This window comes from Chamaea fasciata, unplaced genomic scaffold (assembly GCF_029207755.1).
Source record: "Chamaea fasciata isolate MVZ Bird 193981 ecotype frontalis unplaced genomic scaffold, bChaFas1.0.hap1 SCAF_22, whole genome shotgun sequence".
NCBI classification, from domain to species: Eukaryota; Metazoa; Chordata; class Aves; order Passeriformes; family Sylviidae; genus Chamaea; species Chamaea fasciata.
In genome coordinates this window covers 1,138,090-1,156,058 of record NW_027094107.1, presented here as the reverse complement: position 1 = coordinate 1,156,058, position 17,969 = coordinate 1,138,090, and the positions used below count along the sequence as shown (strand labels likewise).

Sequence of the window (17,969 nt, the reverse complement as noted above, 5' to 3'; positions counted from 1 at the left end):
GCACTGAAATGCAGGTGTTGGTAGAAACTTCAGGGTAAGCTCAGGAGGTTAAATGTCTTTTCTGAGCTGAGGTGATATCTTCACTTTATCTTTAAATTCGTGGTTAAAATTGAGGGAAATGGTAGGCATTTCAGTAAAATTGATTTGCAGATGAAAGAAGGATAATCCATTAAAAAAAAAAAGAAAAACCTTTCCAAAGCACCTCTTACAGCTGTCTGTTCTTGAGTTCCTTTGTTTCAGATAAATAGAGATATTGTATGAGTGTTTATCAAATGAAGAAATTAGAACAGTTTCACCAGATTAAAGGTTATTACTTACGAAATATTTTCCACTATAAAAGGAGAGAGAACAGGCACACACAGCATTGCTGTAGCTATAGTAACCAGCCACGATAACTCACTATAAATACAGTGCCTGAGTTCTTCAACAGGCTCCTCTCCATTGATTTATTTTATTTTACGGCTTCGTGTGCATGCAAAGACGTGGAGGCAGCTGTAATAAGACGACCTGGCTGGCCCTGACATTATGTTTGTGTGGCCACTGACCTGCAGGCTGGCAGCTGAGCAGCTCAGATTGATATTTGGGGGCATGCAGCAGTTCATTGCAACTTTGCCTCCTCTTCAGATTGAACGTGCAGGTCCTTAAAGTCGAGTTGCAAGCAGCACATCAGTGACCACTGCAATATCCTGTGGTTAGGCAGGGGCAGCAGTTTGGGTGATTCGAATGGTGATGCACCTGGAGGTGTACTTTGTTTCGTTTTGTTTTGTTTCCTCTTCACACTTTCCTGGTTTTCATTCAAGGATAATGTCAAGTGGGTGATTCAAAATACCTGGGGCTCTAAAGACATTTTCAGGGCATGAAGGAGCTGCCATTTGCCTTTTAATGGGACTTAGGCTTTCAAAAATACTTAAACAGTTCTACAGGAAAGGACATAGAATTTACAATCAGAACCGTGTCAGGTGGGTTTAGCAGCCTGGCGATGAATTTCGGAAGCTGCCCTTCAGCCTTCCAGCTGCAAGGAGGCACAGTGAGCATTAGCAAGTGCCAGAAATGATCACCAGAAGGCATTTCGGAGTTGACACGATGGTCCCTGGCTGTATCCTTGGGAACAAGCCCCACAGCCATCTCTGACATGAGGTGAGTCACTGCCAGGCTGCAGTGCCCTGCCTCATGCTGAGTCTTACCTTTCCTCACAAACAATCCCCGTGGGCTTTTTGTACAGCAAGATGCACAAATGCAGTGGCTGAGCACAGAGAATGGATCCGCTTCTTCCTTCTTTGGTGTGATATTTCCAGGTCAGGGAGGGCATGCAGAAGTTTCTGGTGTTGCTAGAGAAAAGTCAGGGGAAATCAGAGCTGTCCAACGGGGCAATGAATTGCTCACAGTGTCTGAGAGCAGACAATCTATTAGGAACTATACCGAATGCAGCTGCTTGAAGAGTTTATTCACGTAGGACAAATTTCAGCTGAGCCAATCCACTCGTGGCTGGTTATAAATAACATGTGTTTCAGGCAGTCTCCTCATGTGCATATCTGGAGCCCTGGGTAGGAAACCAAGGTCTTCTTCAGCTCTCTCCAGACTGCATTCCCCACAGACTTGTAAAATGTCTCATAATCAGCAGCACTTCATAGAAGGCAGGAGGGATGAGGCATTTTTTTCCAACCTGTTAATTTCAAATTGTCTGGTGTTGCATCATAAATATATACACAGAGCTTTAATGGCAAAAAAAGCACCTCATCATGGCAGTCAAGTCCTTTTTTTCTTTTCCTACAGGTTTCATCTGGGGAGAAATCAAGGAAATGTGGGATGGTGGATTCAATGAGTATGTACATGACTGGTGGAATCTGATGGATTTTGCAATGAACTCCCTCTATCTTGCAACTATCTCCCTTAAAATTGTTGCCTATGTCAAGGTACAGTAACTTGGGAGAGGGGAATTTGTGATGTGCTGGTGAGAGCTGTGGTACACAGGGTACAAACTGTTCAAATCAAAATCACAGCAAAGAAAATAGCAGCTTTTCAAGCGGTCCAATTTTGAAAATTCACCTGGAAAACTTATTATTTTGTTTGGAGAATGAACATCCTGCACATTCCGACTCTTTGATTAAAAGTTAAATAGATCCTTTGGGCACTGGGGAGAAATTTCTCCACCTCCTGTGTCTTTTGTAGCTCTCAGTTGCCAAAGCACTTTGTTTTCTGTGCTGGCACTGGACCTCCTTCAACAGTGCCTAGTGAAAACGTGGCTTTTAAATAAAGTGGTAAAGGGAAAACAAGAATAGAGTTACCTGAAAACTTCTAGAGCTAAACATTATAATCTGTAGTCCTACAGATCTGGAGATCGGTAGTCAGAAGTTTGTGGCAGGTCTCCTGAGAAGAGCAAGACGGTTATTAGGAGGCTTCTATCTGATGATCTGATATAAAGGGGTCAACTTCCCCTTCAGTATGTAACCTATGGGCAGGGAAATGACAAAGGAGCAAGCTTGAACACCCTGCAGGTTCTTCCCTGTCATGTTCCATTTGTGGTGAGATCACACATCAGAGCTCATCCTCAAAAGCACCTTCCACATTTATAAACTTCTGATGCTCCAAATTAGCATATGCACGGCGTTTGATGCCAGGGGATGGCCCGAAGCACTTTCCTTCTGTCTCTCTTTTTTTTCAAAGACAAGGCACAAAAGGCATCCTGTAAAATTCCTTATGCAACAGCTCTCTTTGGCTTCAGCTGGAGCTTCGTGCTTGGCCTACTTCTTCCCTTGGGATGAATCAGCAGCAGCTTCACTGCAGTCAGTGGAATTACTCAGGTGTAAATCAAGGGACTGGGATCTGCTCCTTGGCCACTCCTGCTCCCCCCAGTTTTGCAAGGTCTCTGCTTGTAGCAGCGCAGCTCCCAATAACCAGGACAAGCCCTTCCCCAGGCTAACCTTGTTTAGTCCTGCCCAGCAGGCAGAGGGGGAAAGAGGAGAGAATTTTACCGAGCCCATTGACTCCAGAATGCAAACAGCCCTGCTATGGGGCCTTTGTTAAATCCTGGAGGCTGCAGTCCTGGTGAGTCAGATTTTCAAAGGGAAAAGCTTTTAAGCTGGTTGCTGCTCCCTGAAGAGGCAGCTCTGTAACAGCATCAAAGCAGGAACAGATTATGTCTTTTATTCTCCCAACATTCAGAACCAGGGAGGAAATTACAGACTTGAAAGGTTGGTCTTTAAACCACAAGCAATACAAAAAAAAAAAAAAAACCAAAAAAAAAAAATTCTGGAAATGGTAAAATGCATGGACAAATCTTAAAATGTTAACAACCTGGTTCTTTCTCGCACACAAATTGCTGGAGGAGCTGTGCATCCATCACACACCAGGATTTAAACTCGCAGCCAAAGCACAGGTACAAAGGAGGTACAGCTCTGTTTGTGCTCCCTATAAGAGCCACAGAAACGAGCAGGTTAACCACAAAACCCCACGGGCCAGCCCACAAAGGAGGGTTTGCAGGAATGGATCTGTCTGAGCCCAGATCAAACCCTCTTGGATTAAACCTGGCCAGTCTCAGGTCAGCTCCTGATGAGGGCCAGTTCTGAGAGGGGCAGAAAACCTTCTGTGGGAGCAGTTCTGAAACACGTGGCCACAGAAGTTCCCCCTGCCCTGTGTCAGTCCGGGGTTGCAGTGTGCTCCGAAATGTGAGGGTTTGTAACCTTGATAATGGCTCCAAAAACATTTTGCAACACGATTTGTTATTTATAGAGCAGCCCTCAGCTGGAAGAGGTTGGGATGTATGCCAATATACCGTATTCTAACACTTCTTAGAACTTCAAAGGATTACATGGACATTTAACTTTCTGCCAAATATGAGAAAAAATAAATTGCATACTGACACTAAATGTTTTCCATCCTTGTTTTTACGTGAAGACTTCTTTTTTTCCTCCTGGTTTGACTGGATCCAAGACCTGGCTCTGATATTGTCTGATACCAATGGAATCTTCAGGCTAATTATAGGGTAGAAATACTTTCTTAATCAGTTTTCATTTGCTGCATTGAATTATCATGTAATGAGGAAGGGTAGATGTGACAGCGTGGTGTAATTTATTTGTATTATTCTGTGTACATCTCTGCTGTGTTTCATCTTTTGAATAGACACCAAACCACTGCAGCCTTCCCAGATACCCAGCTTCATTAGATAACCCTGAAATAATTCTGAAATCTGCTGTTTCTCTCTTACCTGTGATGTCAGGCTGCTCTGAACATTCTATTTGCCAAGCAAGGAGATACCATTAGTTCATAAAGGATCAAAATATGGCCATAATGACCTAAATATTGCTTTAAAAAGAGGTGGGGGACACAGAAGACCTTTTTCCCATGCCTCTTTGTGCAGTCTGTGCTACACCTTAGCAGAGAGCCCTGGGCTGCTGTGTCCAGCCAGCCCGCAGAAGAGAATTGGGAATAACTCTGCAAATCTGCTGTCCAGGCTTCCCAATCCCACCCACCCACCCCCACTGCAGGATATCCACAAAAAGTTGACCTCTCTGCTTGTTTGTAGGCATTTTGAGGCCCTACTTCAAATCAAGTTAACAGGCTCAGGCCATGATGTTCATGTAATAAAGAACAGTTTGGAAATGTCAGAAGCAATCCGAGGTCAGGCTGAAATGCCTTTGTATCATGTCTCATCTCCTTCAAACAGAGGGATGGTTTGAAATATCAACCTGCTTTTTGCTGAGCCCTTGAAAAGATTGGGAGCTTGTGTATGGGACCTTCAGATTTAAATAGGAAGTCTCTGCAATCTCGTCTGTCAGTGTGATATTGGTACCATTTCCTTTTCAAAGGTACCAGAATTATTTTAGGAGCCCTAAACATGCTGGTGATGGCGTTAGCTGTGTTATTCTGAGTGCAGATTTGCCTTTTTTACGCATGCTAAATGAGCGGAGACAAATGTTAAAAGGACAATTACTCCTTGATGTTAAATGTCTTTGACTCCATTCTCTGTGCCACTGTCTTTAAGCTAGAGCAGTCACATTTTACAGAACCAGAGCAGTTACATTTTAGAGAACTAGAGCAATTATATTTTACAGAACCAGAGCAGTCACATTTTACAGGACCAGCTCTTTTGTGTTACCTGCTCCCATCTGGCTGCACTTTGCTCAGCAAATGCTTCTGCTTTTACAGTTACATTACAAACCCAGTTAATGTTGTAATTGATGCACTCAACTGTACCCAGTGTTTCAGCTGTAATTAAGACCTCTCTGCTTTAGCAACTCTCCTAAAATTGCCATGACAAATTAACTAATAAGAAAATTAATACAGAGAAAGCCTTTGGTTCTGGGCTGCTGGCACTTCTTTTTCTTTTTTTTTTTTTGAGATTACATGGGAAGGAAAGCATCCAATAGTTCACTGCTTTTCTTCTTCCCTTCCTTCTCCCTCCCTCCCCATGTTCCTGGAATGTGCAGTGTTTATAATGTGCAGTCATTTTTAGGAGGAAAAAGAACAAAAGCAATTGGAAATTTACATCTGGAAGCTGCTAAAATCTGAACCCCTTTAAATGTTGAAGGAGAAGGAGGTTGTGTATGGACCCATGGACACAGGGAACCCGCGAACTCCAAAGTCAAACAAATTTTAAAAAATCCCAATTTTTCACTTTAGGCCAAGAACAGCCAACATACCCAAAGCCTCTAAAGAAAACCTGGCCCCACATCTCTCACCATCAGGGGGTCATAATGTAGTAGGCAGAATTCATAGAAAAGCATTATTAAACCTTCATCTCTGCCCTAATCAAGTCAGCTTCAGTTCTGCATCCCGACTGAATCTGACAGCAGCTGAGATGTAAGGGGTTAATAGTCCTTTTTTGTTGGAATCCTGGAAACTTAGAATTTGGGGTTTTAGTATTCAGTAGTATCTGTGAAGCCATATGGAGGGCTTTGGGCATTGTCTGAGTCCTCCTTCTTCACCTTCTTCCTTCTCCTCCCTGGGTTTGGGTGGTTTTCTGTAATTGGTTGATGGAGTCTACATTGCAGACTTCAAGTAGTTAATGAACTACTAATATTGAACTACTAATGAACTACTAATATTGGGTTTAAAATAAAAATAATTTAGGTGGCGTTTCATAATTGGACAGACTGTCCTTGAAAAGACCTCGTAGAGATAGAAAAGTTCTCTATTTTACCTCATTTTCTTTAACTTGCCAGTTAGAGCTCACGGCTCGTGAGTCTGTAAATAGGTAAGAAAAAACAAACATCCAAGTCTGAATTTAAAACCTGAGGTTCCCGTGTATTAATCCCGACCTTGGCAAGCAAAAAGGGAAGCAAGAACCACCGGGCTTTTGGTGCCACAGCACCTGGTTAGATTTACCTGTGACGGGTTAGAATGAGCGGGAGTGACTCTGGGACTTACCTCGGAGCCATCACCACACGGCTCACTTTTAACCCCTTGTTCTCTGTTCCCTGCAGTACAACGGCTCCCGCCCCCGGGAGGAGTGGGAGATGTGGCACCCGACCCTGATTGCAGAAGCCCTCTTTGCAATATCCAACATCCTGAGCTCCCTGCGTCTCATCTCCCTGTTTACAGCCAACTCGCACCTGGGGCCCCTGCAGATCTCTCTGGGACGCATGCTGCTAGACATCCTCAAATTCCTTTTTATCTACTGCCTGGTGCTTCTGGCTTTTGCCAATGGACTGAACCAGCTTTATTTTTATTATGAGACCAGTGCCTCGGAGGAACCCAACAACTGCAAGGGGATCCGATGTGAGAAACAGAACAATGCCTTCTCCACGTAAGACACCCTCCTCTCCTTTCTGCTGCTGAGGCTGCTGCCCCTGTCCCCTGCCTGCCCTGCCTTTGCCTGTCCCTGCGCTGACAGAGCCTTTATTTATTCATTTGCAAACAGCCAGGTGAGGTGGTTGGCCCTGCAGGGAAGGTGGGAGTTGAGTGGGGCAGGCATTCTGCTGAGCTCTGCCGTCACAAAGACTCTGACTCGGGTCTGGCAGTGGGAGACCTTTCCGTTCTGGACCAAGGAGTTTCCCTACATGATCCTGCAGCTTAAATCTTATTACGTCTATGCACAGTTTCAGTGTATTTGAGAAAGGAAGTGTCCTTTTGCCACAGTAATTGTTTTGCCTAATTACTGAAGAAAGGAGGGGAACCCGAATAAAATGAAGACCTGTTTTTACCTATTAAAAACAGGCATTAATAAAAAATGTGACACAACAACAACAACAATCTCACATAGACCATTTTTACGGATACGTCACATTGCAGGCTTCTCTGATTTCCTTGCAGACTGAAATCCCAGCAGAACCTTTTTTTTTTTTTTTTTTTTTTGCTGGGAATGCTGGTACTTTACCGAGATGCTGGCATGGAAATTGCTGTGAGGACAGCTGGCAGAGCTGAAAGAGAGAGCACATGCTGAAAAATGACATGAATTGTCTTGCTGATGTATTTGTTTCAATTACTAATAGTAGAAATAATTATAATAATCAGCCCCCACCCGATTGTTCTTGCTGCTTGCACAGTACTTAACTCACAATGGCAGGAGAAATAAATAAAGCACGGTCTAGAAAAAGGCCCACGCCCTGCAAACAAGCAAAACAAAACTGTTGTCCACCACTTGATGCTAAATTAAATAAAACTTGTCATGATGCCCAATGATTCTCCACCCTCTGTCAGCTGAAGGCTTGGGGTTAAGAAAGGATTTGGGACGTTTTTGTACCGTTATCAAAAACAGATGATGGCTGAGGCCACATGACTTGGTTGGGAGAGGAAAGGTTCCAGCATTATCCTGTGGGCTCTCTCCTTAAAGAAATATGGAATTTTCATGGGATGGAGCCCATCCTCCAAGGGCAGCATGAGCTGGCTGACCAGACATGTGCCATTTCCCACTGCAGAGCAGGAACACCACAGGCTTGATTAATTTTGTCATGAGACCCATTTCTGTCTGGGGGAAGTGAATGGACCTGCACTGTGCTAATGAGAAACAGAATTAAAGATTTCAGGCTTTTTTTTCTGTTTCAGCTGCCTCACATGCCCCAGAAATGTGTTGTGCTGCCCTTGCAAAAGAACTAAACAGCAAATGCTATTCCTTGATCTGTGTCTATATTGATGCAGCAGGCAGAGGGAGGAAGGTTTGGCAAGGTGTGTGTTAAGGGGTAAATTCCACCTCAGGAAGGGCCAAATCCACAAAATCCAGTACAAAATCCTGCCTTTCTCTTGAGCTATGGTGAACAGATGTGTTCAGTTCTGCGTTCTGGTTTGGGCCTGCCACCACTGCAAAGTGGTTTTTTTTTACAGATTTCGTTCTGTCAGGTGAGACAGCAACAGCAGGATTTGACTGAAGAAAAAGAGCATTGGGCCAGCAGGAAAAAAAAAAAACCCAACAAACCCAAAGCAACAAATCAACCAGCCTGAAGTCTGTTAAGAAGGTGTAATGTCTTGGGAGCTAGAAATTATACAAGAAGCACTTAGCAGAAAGTGTGTAGATCAGCTTAAATACAAACCACAATTTCTGCCACCCCAACGTTCATTTAAGCCCCCTGCCAAGGGAATGTAGCACAGAAAGGAAATTGAGGGGGCTCAGCCTTTGTGGCAGAGGTTTGTGTAAAACAAAATCACAGTGGGAGGAGATCCATTAGGAGTGAGGTCTCCTGGCAGGGGACAGAACACTCTGCAGGTACTTTTTGTTTGAGGCTCGCTTAAGAAATTTATTTAATGCGTTCTTGAAAGTTTAAATGGTCGTTATTAACACCCCCAGCACAAGCTGACATTTGGCTGGGGAGAAGATGAACAGCGTGGGGCAGTGTCAGGTCCAAATATTGGATTGGGGGAAGCAAACGTGGCTGGAGCCAGTCCAGCCAGAGCTGGGTACCCTGACTTTGCTCGTGGTTCATTCCTCATGAAGGAATAAATCTGAAAAGCTCTGAACCAGTGCACTTGGATTCCCACCAGCATCCCTGGGCTCACACGATGAGCTCTGATTCTGCAAGGGGAGCAAAGAGGACGCCCCTCGTGTGTGTGCAGCTCGTGTCAAGTGTGACACTTATTTACTGGCACTTTATTTCCTATCACTCTCAAACGGTGGGTTTAACATTTCCTTGGTGAGGAAATTTTCTGCATTGCACACACAGATCATGGAAAAGTAATATTCCTTTGTGACAGCAATGAGGGGAAGTCATGAATAATTTAAGGCTTTCTGCTTTGGCCTTGCCATCCCTCAGAAAGCAGAGTGCCTGCTGCTTAGGCAGATGATTGGAAAATATGTTTATAGCTGTGAGGCTGGCAACTGAAGGGGGGGAGATGAGAGTGAGGAAGAGGAGGAAGGGGTGGAAGAAGTCACACCTCCCTGCCTGCTGTGTCTTTCTCTCTGGAGGGTCACACTGCCATTCCTTCCCCCTGGGTACAGGCTCCTGTGGCAGAGGAGCACTTGCTCTCCCCAAGCTGCCCTCCGTGGCAGTGGTGGAGCTTTGAGAATTCTTCTGTTTGATTAGGATACAAAGTAAACACTCAGCAGGACATGAGAGCGTCTCAAGCACGATTTCCAAAATTCTATTTCTTTATAGCTGCTCCTCCAAAGTAGCGTGAGGCCCCCTGAAACACGGACAGTGAAAAGAGGCTGTGGAGCTGTCCTGTCATTAAACACTGAGGACACGGCACCTGAGCCTCACTCAGAGCTGCAGGAACCACCTGGTGTCCTGGTCAAGGGCACTACATGCCCACACCTGAATGTTTGCCCTAGTCTGGACCCAAATTACACACCTGGGTAATACTGTGCATCCAGAACAACACACTCATCACTTCTAGAACTGATTTCAGAACCTCTGCCTCTCTTGTGACTACAGCCCAAGTAGTGTTTCTACTGTTAACAGTAAAAATATCATAAATATTTTAAAAGATAGCTAGCACTCCACCACTTCTAGTAAAGAAATGCTTGGCATTCTTTGGTTAATCCTTCTTTTACTACCTCGGTTCTTTAATAAGCCTAAGAAACAGCCGGAGCTTTGGGAGAAAGGTTTCTTGCTTTAAAGCATCTTTACGATTTTGGCCAGTGCAAAACATAAGATACATCCAGAAAGCATAAACTAAATCCTCATATAAGGCATGGGGATACATGTGAACAAATGCCTGGAGATGATGGGAGAGCAGATTCCTGGTATGTCAAGTAAAGCATCTGAATTATTCATATTGGCTTGTCTAGTGGTCGCATTTGAAAACATCTGCTGACCTCAGGCCAAACTGGAAACTCTTAAACAGGCATATAAATGTCATTTTTGGATGATATAAATGCCGTATTTTGGAAAGCCAAAACAAAGATGCCCAAATAGAGCAATTATTTAGATTGCTGATTACGCAGCTGACGAGACTGCGAAAGGTCACTTGTCTGTGGCTGAAGCAAAGAGAGACCTGGGATGATCTCATCAGCACAGTGGGGTCGGGTCCAGTTCATCTGTGGAAGGAAGCCTCCAAAAGAAGAGAAACTCCTGAGCTGAATTAATGTGATGACTCTCTTCCATCTGAGTCATTACTGAGCAGTGGTTGCAGGGTTCTGCCAGGGACTCTGCCCGTGGTGGGTGGGAGCTGCTGCACCAACCACAGGGCCACCAGCATTTTGGGCAGGTGCACTGCAAACACAGCAGAGTTTTGGACAGGTGCACTGCAAACAAAACAGCATTTTTGGGCAGGTGCACTGCAAAGGGAGCAGGATTTTGGCAGCTGCACTGCAAACAGCAGAGTTTTGGACAGGTGCACTGCAAAGAGAGCAGGATTTTGGGCAGGTGGACTGCAAACAAAGAAGCATTTTTGAGCAGGTACATTGAAAAAACACAGCAGAGTTTTGGGCCAATGCACTGCAAACACAGCAGCAGTTTGGGGATGTGTATTCCAAACAGCGTCACAGCAGATGAAGCAATTGCAAGCTCTGATCCTGTATTAGAGCAAAAGGTGAAAGTGTCTGTGATTTCTGCCATCTCCCACCTCGTGCTGCCTTGTTGTGCACTGCTGCAGTCACGCTGTACGTGGGGATGGGTTCCCTGAGCATTTATCCTGCAGACATGTTAATGATGCAGGCACTGATTAAACAGGAGAGTTTATAGATAGCAGCACTATCGCAGCATGGCAATTTTAATTAAATAGAATATATTGTGGCTGTTCTTTGCATGTGTGCAGAGTGGGAAAGAGAGCCTTGGGTTTCTCAGGGCAGTTGTGCTCACTGCATCTCACAAGGATGTGGACTGGGCTCTTGGACAGGCAGCAAATGCTGTTGGTGGGACAACTCTCACATGCATTTGTCACTCTGGGTGTCCCCAGGGAGGGATAAATGGCTGTGCTGAGCGGCTGCTCTGTGATGTCTCCCAATATTCCCTACCTGAAGATCATTTTCCACCCCCTCCCCCCCAGCATCAGGTAGACAGTTAAAAATCTGCCTTTTCTCTGCAGACTTTTCGAGACTCTCCAGTCACTCTTCTGGTCTGTGTTCGGGCTGCTGAACCTCTACGTCACCAACGTGAAAGCCAGGCACGAGTTCACAGAATTCGTTGGGGCCACGATGTTTGGCACCTACAACGTCATCTCCCTGGTTGTGCTGCTGAACATGCTCATAGCCATGATGAACAACTCCTACCAGCTCATTGCTGTGAGTTACCTCCATCTCTTTGTGCTGTTGTTTCTCCCCGTGGGCCTCATTTGTCTGACTTGCAGCAAGTGGGTCCCTTCTGGGCTGCTGCCCCCAGGTTTCTGCCAGCAGGTAGCTGGGATTTCTGCTCAGCAGCCTGAATCATGCCTGCAGAGGAGGGTTTGCTCTGTTTGTGATGCTGCTTAGCTGGAAAAGGCTCATGGGCTGTGATCTGCCCCTGTCTCCTCCTGTGGAGTAACCTTGCTGACCACCTTGGGTGTATAAAGGGAAAACTTCCCACTGCTTCCTGCTGTTTGGTTTTAATTTGGGGGGGTGGGTGTTGTAGTATATTTTTTTAATCCTATTTCTGTTTTCTCGTGTGAAACTGTGTTTGTCAGGAGCCCAGTCCTGCAATTTCATTTTCCACAGTCTTCCCACTTGAAATTAGATCATGTTCATCTGTAATACCAGAGTCTCCTGGCTGTAAAACCATAATCTGAGATTCCTGAGTAATCCCAGGGCAGGATGGATCTGAGCTGAGGCAGCTCAGGGCTGTAGAGCCCTTATCAGACGGAACTTTCATCTGAAAAACTGGTTTCTCCACTGTAATCTCATTCTGTGTACCCAAAAGCCAATCTGTACCTTGATGATTAAATTTGTCAACAGACTGAAAGCTAAAGCAGCATGGCTCTGCATTTTAAGGCTCTTGAGGTCAGGAGCAGTATGGAAGGAAGCGAAATCTTGTGTGCACAGTACTTCAGATAAACCAGTGGGCACTTACCCTCCGGTTCTGACCACTAACATGATAGATTTGGGGTCAGGGAGGTGATGAACTGCATCACCTGGGAGCAAAACAGGAGTGGGGGGAGTTGTTTGTGTCCTTGGCTGGTCCCTCGGTACAGACAGAGGCTTCCTCCTCTGCTTTGGGTGACTCTTGCTTTATTCTAGAAGACAACCCAGAGCAAAAACAGAACCAGCAGCAGTTCTCCTACCACTTCCATTTCCAAATTCCTGGACAAGTCTCCGGGGAAGTGTGTGGCTGAGCTCCTTTCCTGGCTAAAGCACAGAGGGGAGTATTGAGTTGTTTTCTTGTGCAGGTTCCACAACCCTTGTTGATTATCGCTGATTCAAGTGGTTCCTAAATTCGCTTGGTCAAACTGAGCACAGACCCTTCAATTTGCTGATTCTTTTGGACATCCGATCTTTATCATGGTAAAAAGTATGAGAAAAACTGGACCACTGACCTTCCAGATGAGCAGAAAAGCAGTTTATCACAAAGGCATCGCTGCTTTATCAGTCTGTTTCAATGCTTCACGTGCTTTCTCTTTGTTCACTGCTACTCCTCACATTCCAGGGAGACTGGAATGAGGGACAGAAAACAAAGGTTCTCTCCATGGCCATTTTCTCCAATTCCCTTTCCTTTAATATCGTCGAATAGGCTTGTCACTAAGACAAAGCCCAAGCCTAAGTCTGGCATAAGAATAGCAGTATTTGCTATTCGCTGGGCCACAAACCACTCGTCATTCTCTCCCCCGAAGAATTCCAGTGATGCGATGACACATTACACAGGATCCCACGTGAATTGGAGGGACCCATCATAACAATCAAGTGAAGGGAAGGGTCCAGAGAGGGCTGTTGTGGTAATGGATTTTGTGTCTGGAGCAGCTGGGAGCGGGGACTGGCCCCTCAGAAAGTCCGGGGGTAGGGGACTGAGCTCTCCAGATAACCGAGGGGAAGCACGGAGTTCAGGAAGCCAGCATGAGCCCCTGCTCGGGAAAATGACACTGGAAATGCTACAGGAGCCTTGGTTGTCACTTACACTGGCTCGCTGCAGTTGATAGAGAGAAGCAGTGACATTTCCTGGGAAGGCAAGAGACAGTCACTTCCAATCTCTCCCCGTGCACTGCATGCAGCTCGGCTTTGGAGGCTGCGTTTCTGCACGCTTTATTCTCAGGGACAAATTCCCTTCATGTGTCTCCTAAGGGCAAACAGCAATTAATCTCTCCCCCGAAGAAAACAAGCCGTTAATAAACGCTGAGCTTTATAAATGTGAGTCGTTAATTAACCTCCCCGTAATCAGGTTCACCCCCTGCCGAATCACGGCAGGCTGGGTGCTAGACCAGGCATTTCCTCCTCCCGGTATTTATATTACGTTGGATGCACATGGAATGACAGCATTCCAGAGGGGAAGGGAGTCCTTGGAGTGGAGGTCTTCTCCTCCAGTGGATCCATCTGGAAATCCACGAGCATCACTGCAGAGCAATAAAACAGACGGGGGGGATGAGATGAGAGTGCATCCCTGCCTGCTGACTCCCCTGCAGCGGAGTGCTGAGGACATCTTCATTAATCCTGTTTGTTAATGAGCCCCAGGCAGTGCTGCAATGCAAACAGGCTCCTCTCCCCTCCTCTCTTGCAGGGACAAATACGCTTCATGCATCTGTAGCAGTTATTCTTCAGGTCGGCTTTGCTCCTGTACTCACACGTGAGTTTCTGCTGTGAGGTTTTGTGATGGCTTTGGGTTCTTTTTCTGCAAAGGCTGGGATTTCTACACGGCAGTCACAGTTTCCTGTTCAGGTGTTTATTATTTCTTATCTGTATTACAGTCTCACGAGCAGTGAGCTCTAACTAGCAAGTTAGAAAATGATGGTAAAATGGAGTCCCTCTAACTCTTTCCAAGGTTATTTAAGTGCTAATTACCCAATAACGAGGTGACACCTCTATTATTTAGATTTCTGAGCCAATAATGACCACCCAAGGCCTGCAGTGCAGACCTTGTTCACCCGATTACAGAAAATCACCCAAACCCGTGAAGAAGGACTTAGACAATGCCCAAAGCCCTCCATCCCGCCCCATACATTACTATATACTAAAATCTCAAATCCAGGTTCTTCACCCCGTGAGATCACACAATACAATCCAAACTCCACACCCACAACCCCAGTGCCGTCACTCAATTTCGGAAGCCTGTTCCAAGGCCTCAGGTCAAATGTAGTGCTTGCTGGAGGGTCCGAGTCTTTTAGAACAGAAAGCCTGGAATTTTCAGCCTCCAGAGTTCTAACAAGGTTTGAAAGAGGAGAATCTGAGCTGCTCTTCCTTGGCCCTTGGTTGTGTCTCCTCAGTCTGGGGATCAGGGTTTGGTGCTTAATTAAGCGCTGCAGGCACACAGCACGAAAGCACCAGTGTCTGTGGAATGCAAACAAAGAGTAAAACCTCTGCTTCAAGTGGTTCTTGACTCAGAGAAGGAAGAACTTTCCTGCCATAATGTTGCTGGTTTTTTCCTCAGCTATTTCAGACTTCAATAAATACATACTTCCAGGAGCGCCCTGAAGCAGTTTCAATATCGATTATTTTCAGACAGCCCCATTTTTCTCTTTTGCCAAACCATCGCTTGGTTATGGCAGACACCATCTTTCACCAAGGAAGCAAACAAAATCCAAATGCAATCCCCCAAATTTCCATGCATTTCGTGCCGTTTCAATATGGGAAGATCGGAATGTTTTATACGAGCAGCACAGGATGCAATGGGATATTTTATATATATATATATATGGGTTATGCACTGCCAGCTCCCTCATCTCAACACTCTCCTAGACGAGACAGAAATACCATTGCCTGAGGACGGGAAGAGGAATTTGTCACAATCACGAGGGGAAGGACAAGGGAATGATGTGAGAGTAGCCAGGTGGCTCCATCATTTGTTAGTGGCAGGAAGTAACTGAGTGGGTGGTGAGGACACTTAATGTGATGGGCTGTTTCTCATCAGAGCCACTCGGCTGCACCTGAAGTCACACAATCCTCCTGCCAGGTGGTAATTTTTTCTGAGTAAGTGGGATTGTTGGTGTTCCCAAGGGTGCAGGTGCATTCTGGCCCTGGGGCTGCCCTCGGGCAGGGAATTAATGTGTGTTTTCTAAAAGCCTGATTGTTATAAATACATATGATATTGTTGGCTTTTCACAAATATTAAGATAAGTACTTTATGTATAATGTTAAAATAACTTTGCTTTTATTTCTGCTATTAACAAAAGCTTAGACATGGTAGTAGTGGTAGCTGATACAGTTGTGAGTGAACTGTCTATTTAGTTGGGATAACACCCAGTGAACATGTAATGAGGACTCTGCTATTGATATGCCAACTATCAGCATCTGCCATCCAAAGAAAGTATAGACCAAGGCCCAAACTAGAAATGATAAAGAAAACAAACCAAAACCACAACCAAGAAACAGTCATGCTCTAAAAGAGCAGGCCCAAGGAAAGCCATACAAAATAGTTCCTAAAATGCGTAAACTGGTTTATAGAAAAAAAAATGAATATGCATAAAGGTCTATGAATATGCAACAAGCTAATGTAATAGAAAAAGTATTTAAGGTGTATCTCCAAAGATAACAGTATGCTCTTGGCTAAATGCCAAGCACCCAGCCGTTTTTAACCCTTTATTTCTGTCTCCCATTATCTTTTATAAAACTCCTTAAATTTTACCAAGAAAGTCAACCTCATTTTTCACATGTTCCTTGTGGCCACGCCCGGGATATTCTGGGGAGTCAGGCAACAGTTAGTGACTGGAACAGCACCAACACTTCTGACCGTGCAGCAGCAGGAGCAGTATCAGTGGGAGAAGAGCACCCAAGGGCTGTGCAGGGTGAGAACCAGGGGCTGTGAGCTGGTGGTCAGAGCTGCAGGTGAGTGAGGGTGATAAATGGTGCACAGCAGCACATGAAAGAGAGATGTGAGCCCTCACAGCTTTCAGATGTTCTAGGAGAAAAGTACAAAAATGCTCAGTACCCCAGGGATTACTTACACCAAAGTGAGCTTGAGACAAATTGCCTCCAACTCCCATGAGTGAAGGTGTTGCAGCCTCGAGTGTGTGATGCAGTGCCCGTGTGTGATGTTGGAATAATGACTTCACTCCAGCAGGGAGCATAAAGTTACAAAATTGTCCTGTATATTGTGTTTTGTATCCTCCTGTTGGTTGGTATGTCTGTTATTTCAAGCTAGCTCATCTCAGACAGCTGTTTCTGCAAAAGACTGCGGTCTTTAAAATAAAAAAAAAAATCAGTTTTAAGTGTGTCTCTGAGAGTAGTGTATGTCTAAATTGGAACTCAGTCGTTTGGGTTGGAGGAATCAGGGCATTGGGCACCAAACTCGGGGTGCAGTTGTAGGTGATGAAATTAAATTGTTTCACAAGTTTAACAATTATTTCCTAAGATTAACACAGGTAGTTAAGGACGAGAATGAAGAAAAGAAATATTCTGCATAGCAAAACAAAAGCTGTACACTAAACAGAAATGGCATGTGCAGCTAAAAAATAAATAAAACTTTGACTGCGAGAATAGGGATATTAGACATGGGATTTTCTCAATTTTTGCAGACTAGAGAGCTTCAAAATTAGGGCACATAGAAACATAAAGATTTTTCAGCTCCCCGTCACATTGTTTCCAAGATAACTTTGGATTTCCCCCAGGTGGCAGTTTCAAACTTTTCTTCATCTGCAAAGCACACGGATTCCTCCACTTTTCTGCACCAGCTGAACTCCCTCAGCACAGTGGCAGTAATTGCTACCCAGTTTAATTCACACCACCAGCAGAAATCCTCTTTCCCCACTGTGATTTGTGACCCTTAGGACTGTCAGAAAATGTTCCTCTGCTCACACGACCTGCACAGTTATTCCCTGGTGGTTTTGCTAAGGAGGAATTTTATGAATCAATAAGCTTAGTTTGAAACACAACAGCTGCCCAGTCCCTGCCAGTGGCAGATCTTGGGGTGGTGGCTGTTCCCCCTATAGAGGTAAGGCCAGCTCCTAAATCTGGACTCAGAACTAAGCTCTTGTAAAGCATCAGGAAATGTTCATTTCACCAGGCCCATCTCCATGCCATTAATTTGAATTTCTTAGAAATTAAGCCGCCGGTGGTTTTTAGCTCTGTCATACAGCAGGAAATGAAATTATGCTCTTGTTGTGCTGCCAATACAACCTGGGATTAATATTTCTAGAAGCTTTTTATGATGCAGTGAAACGAGGAGGTTCTGGAAAGAGGATGAGGCGGCTCTTCCTTGGTTTGCCCGCTGGGTGAAATACCCCTTTGTCCCTCAGTTTTGTGGCCCTCAGAGCCTCCTGCTGACCAACACACACACCTGCTGGTCACTGCCTGTTGGTTTCTTATTTCTTTTCTTCGTCTTCGAGCCGGGATTAACACACAGGAGTTGCAGTTTTCATGTTCGGACTCAGATGTTTATTAATTCTTAACTGTGTTACAGTCTCACAAGTCGTTAGCTCTAACTGGCAAGGTAGAAAATGTCTCTGTCTCTAACTCTTTCCAAGGTTATTTTAGCATAAACTATCCAATAACAAGACGACACTTATATTATTTATACTTTTAATCCAATAATTGACCACTCGAGGCC

The 17,969-nt window shown here is 44.9% G+C and overlaps 1 protein-coding gene across 1 annotated transcript in view; it reads left to right on the top strand.

Annotated features, from left to right (window-relative positions):
• TRPC5 (transient receptor potential cation channel subfamily C member 5) overlaps nt 1-17,969 on the top strand; it is a 67,992-nt gene that overhangs the window by 34,417 nt on the left and 15,606 nt on the right. The window contains exons 4-6 of the mRNA XM_066202371.1: nt 1,774-1,913; nt 6,423-6,745; nt 11,398-11,593. Of these exons, the coding sequence (XP_066058468.1) occupies nt 1,774-1,913; nt 6,423-6,745; nt 11,398-11,593 (659 nt within the window). The remainder of the gene's footprint in view (nt 1-1,773; nt 1,914-6,422; nt 6,746-11,397; nt 11,594-17,969) is intronic.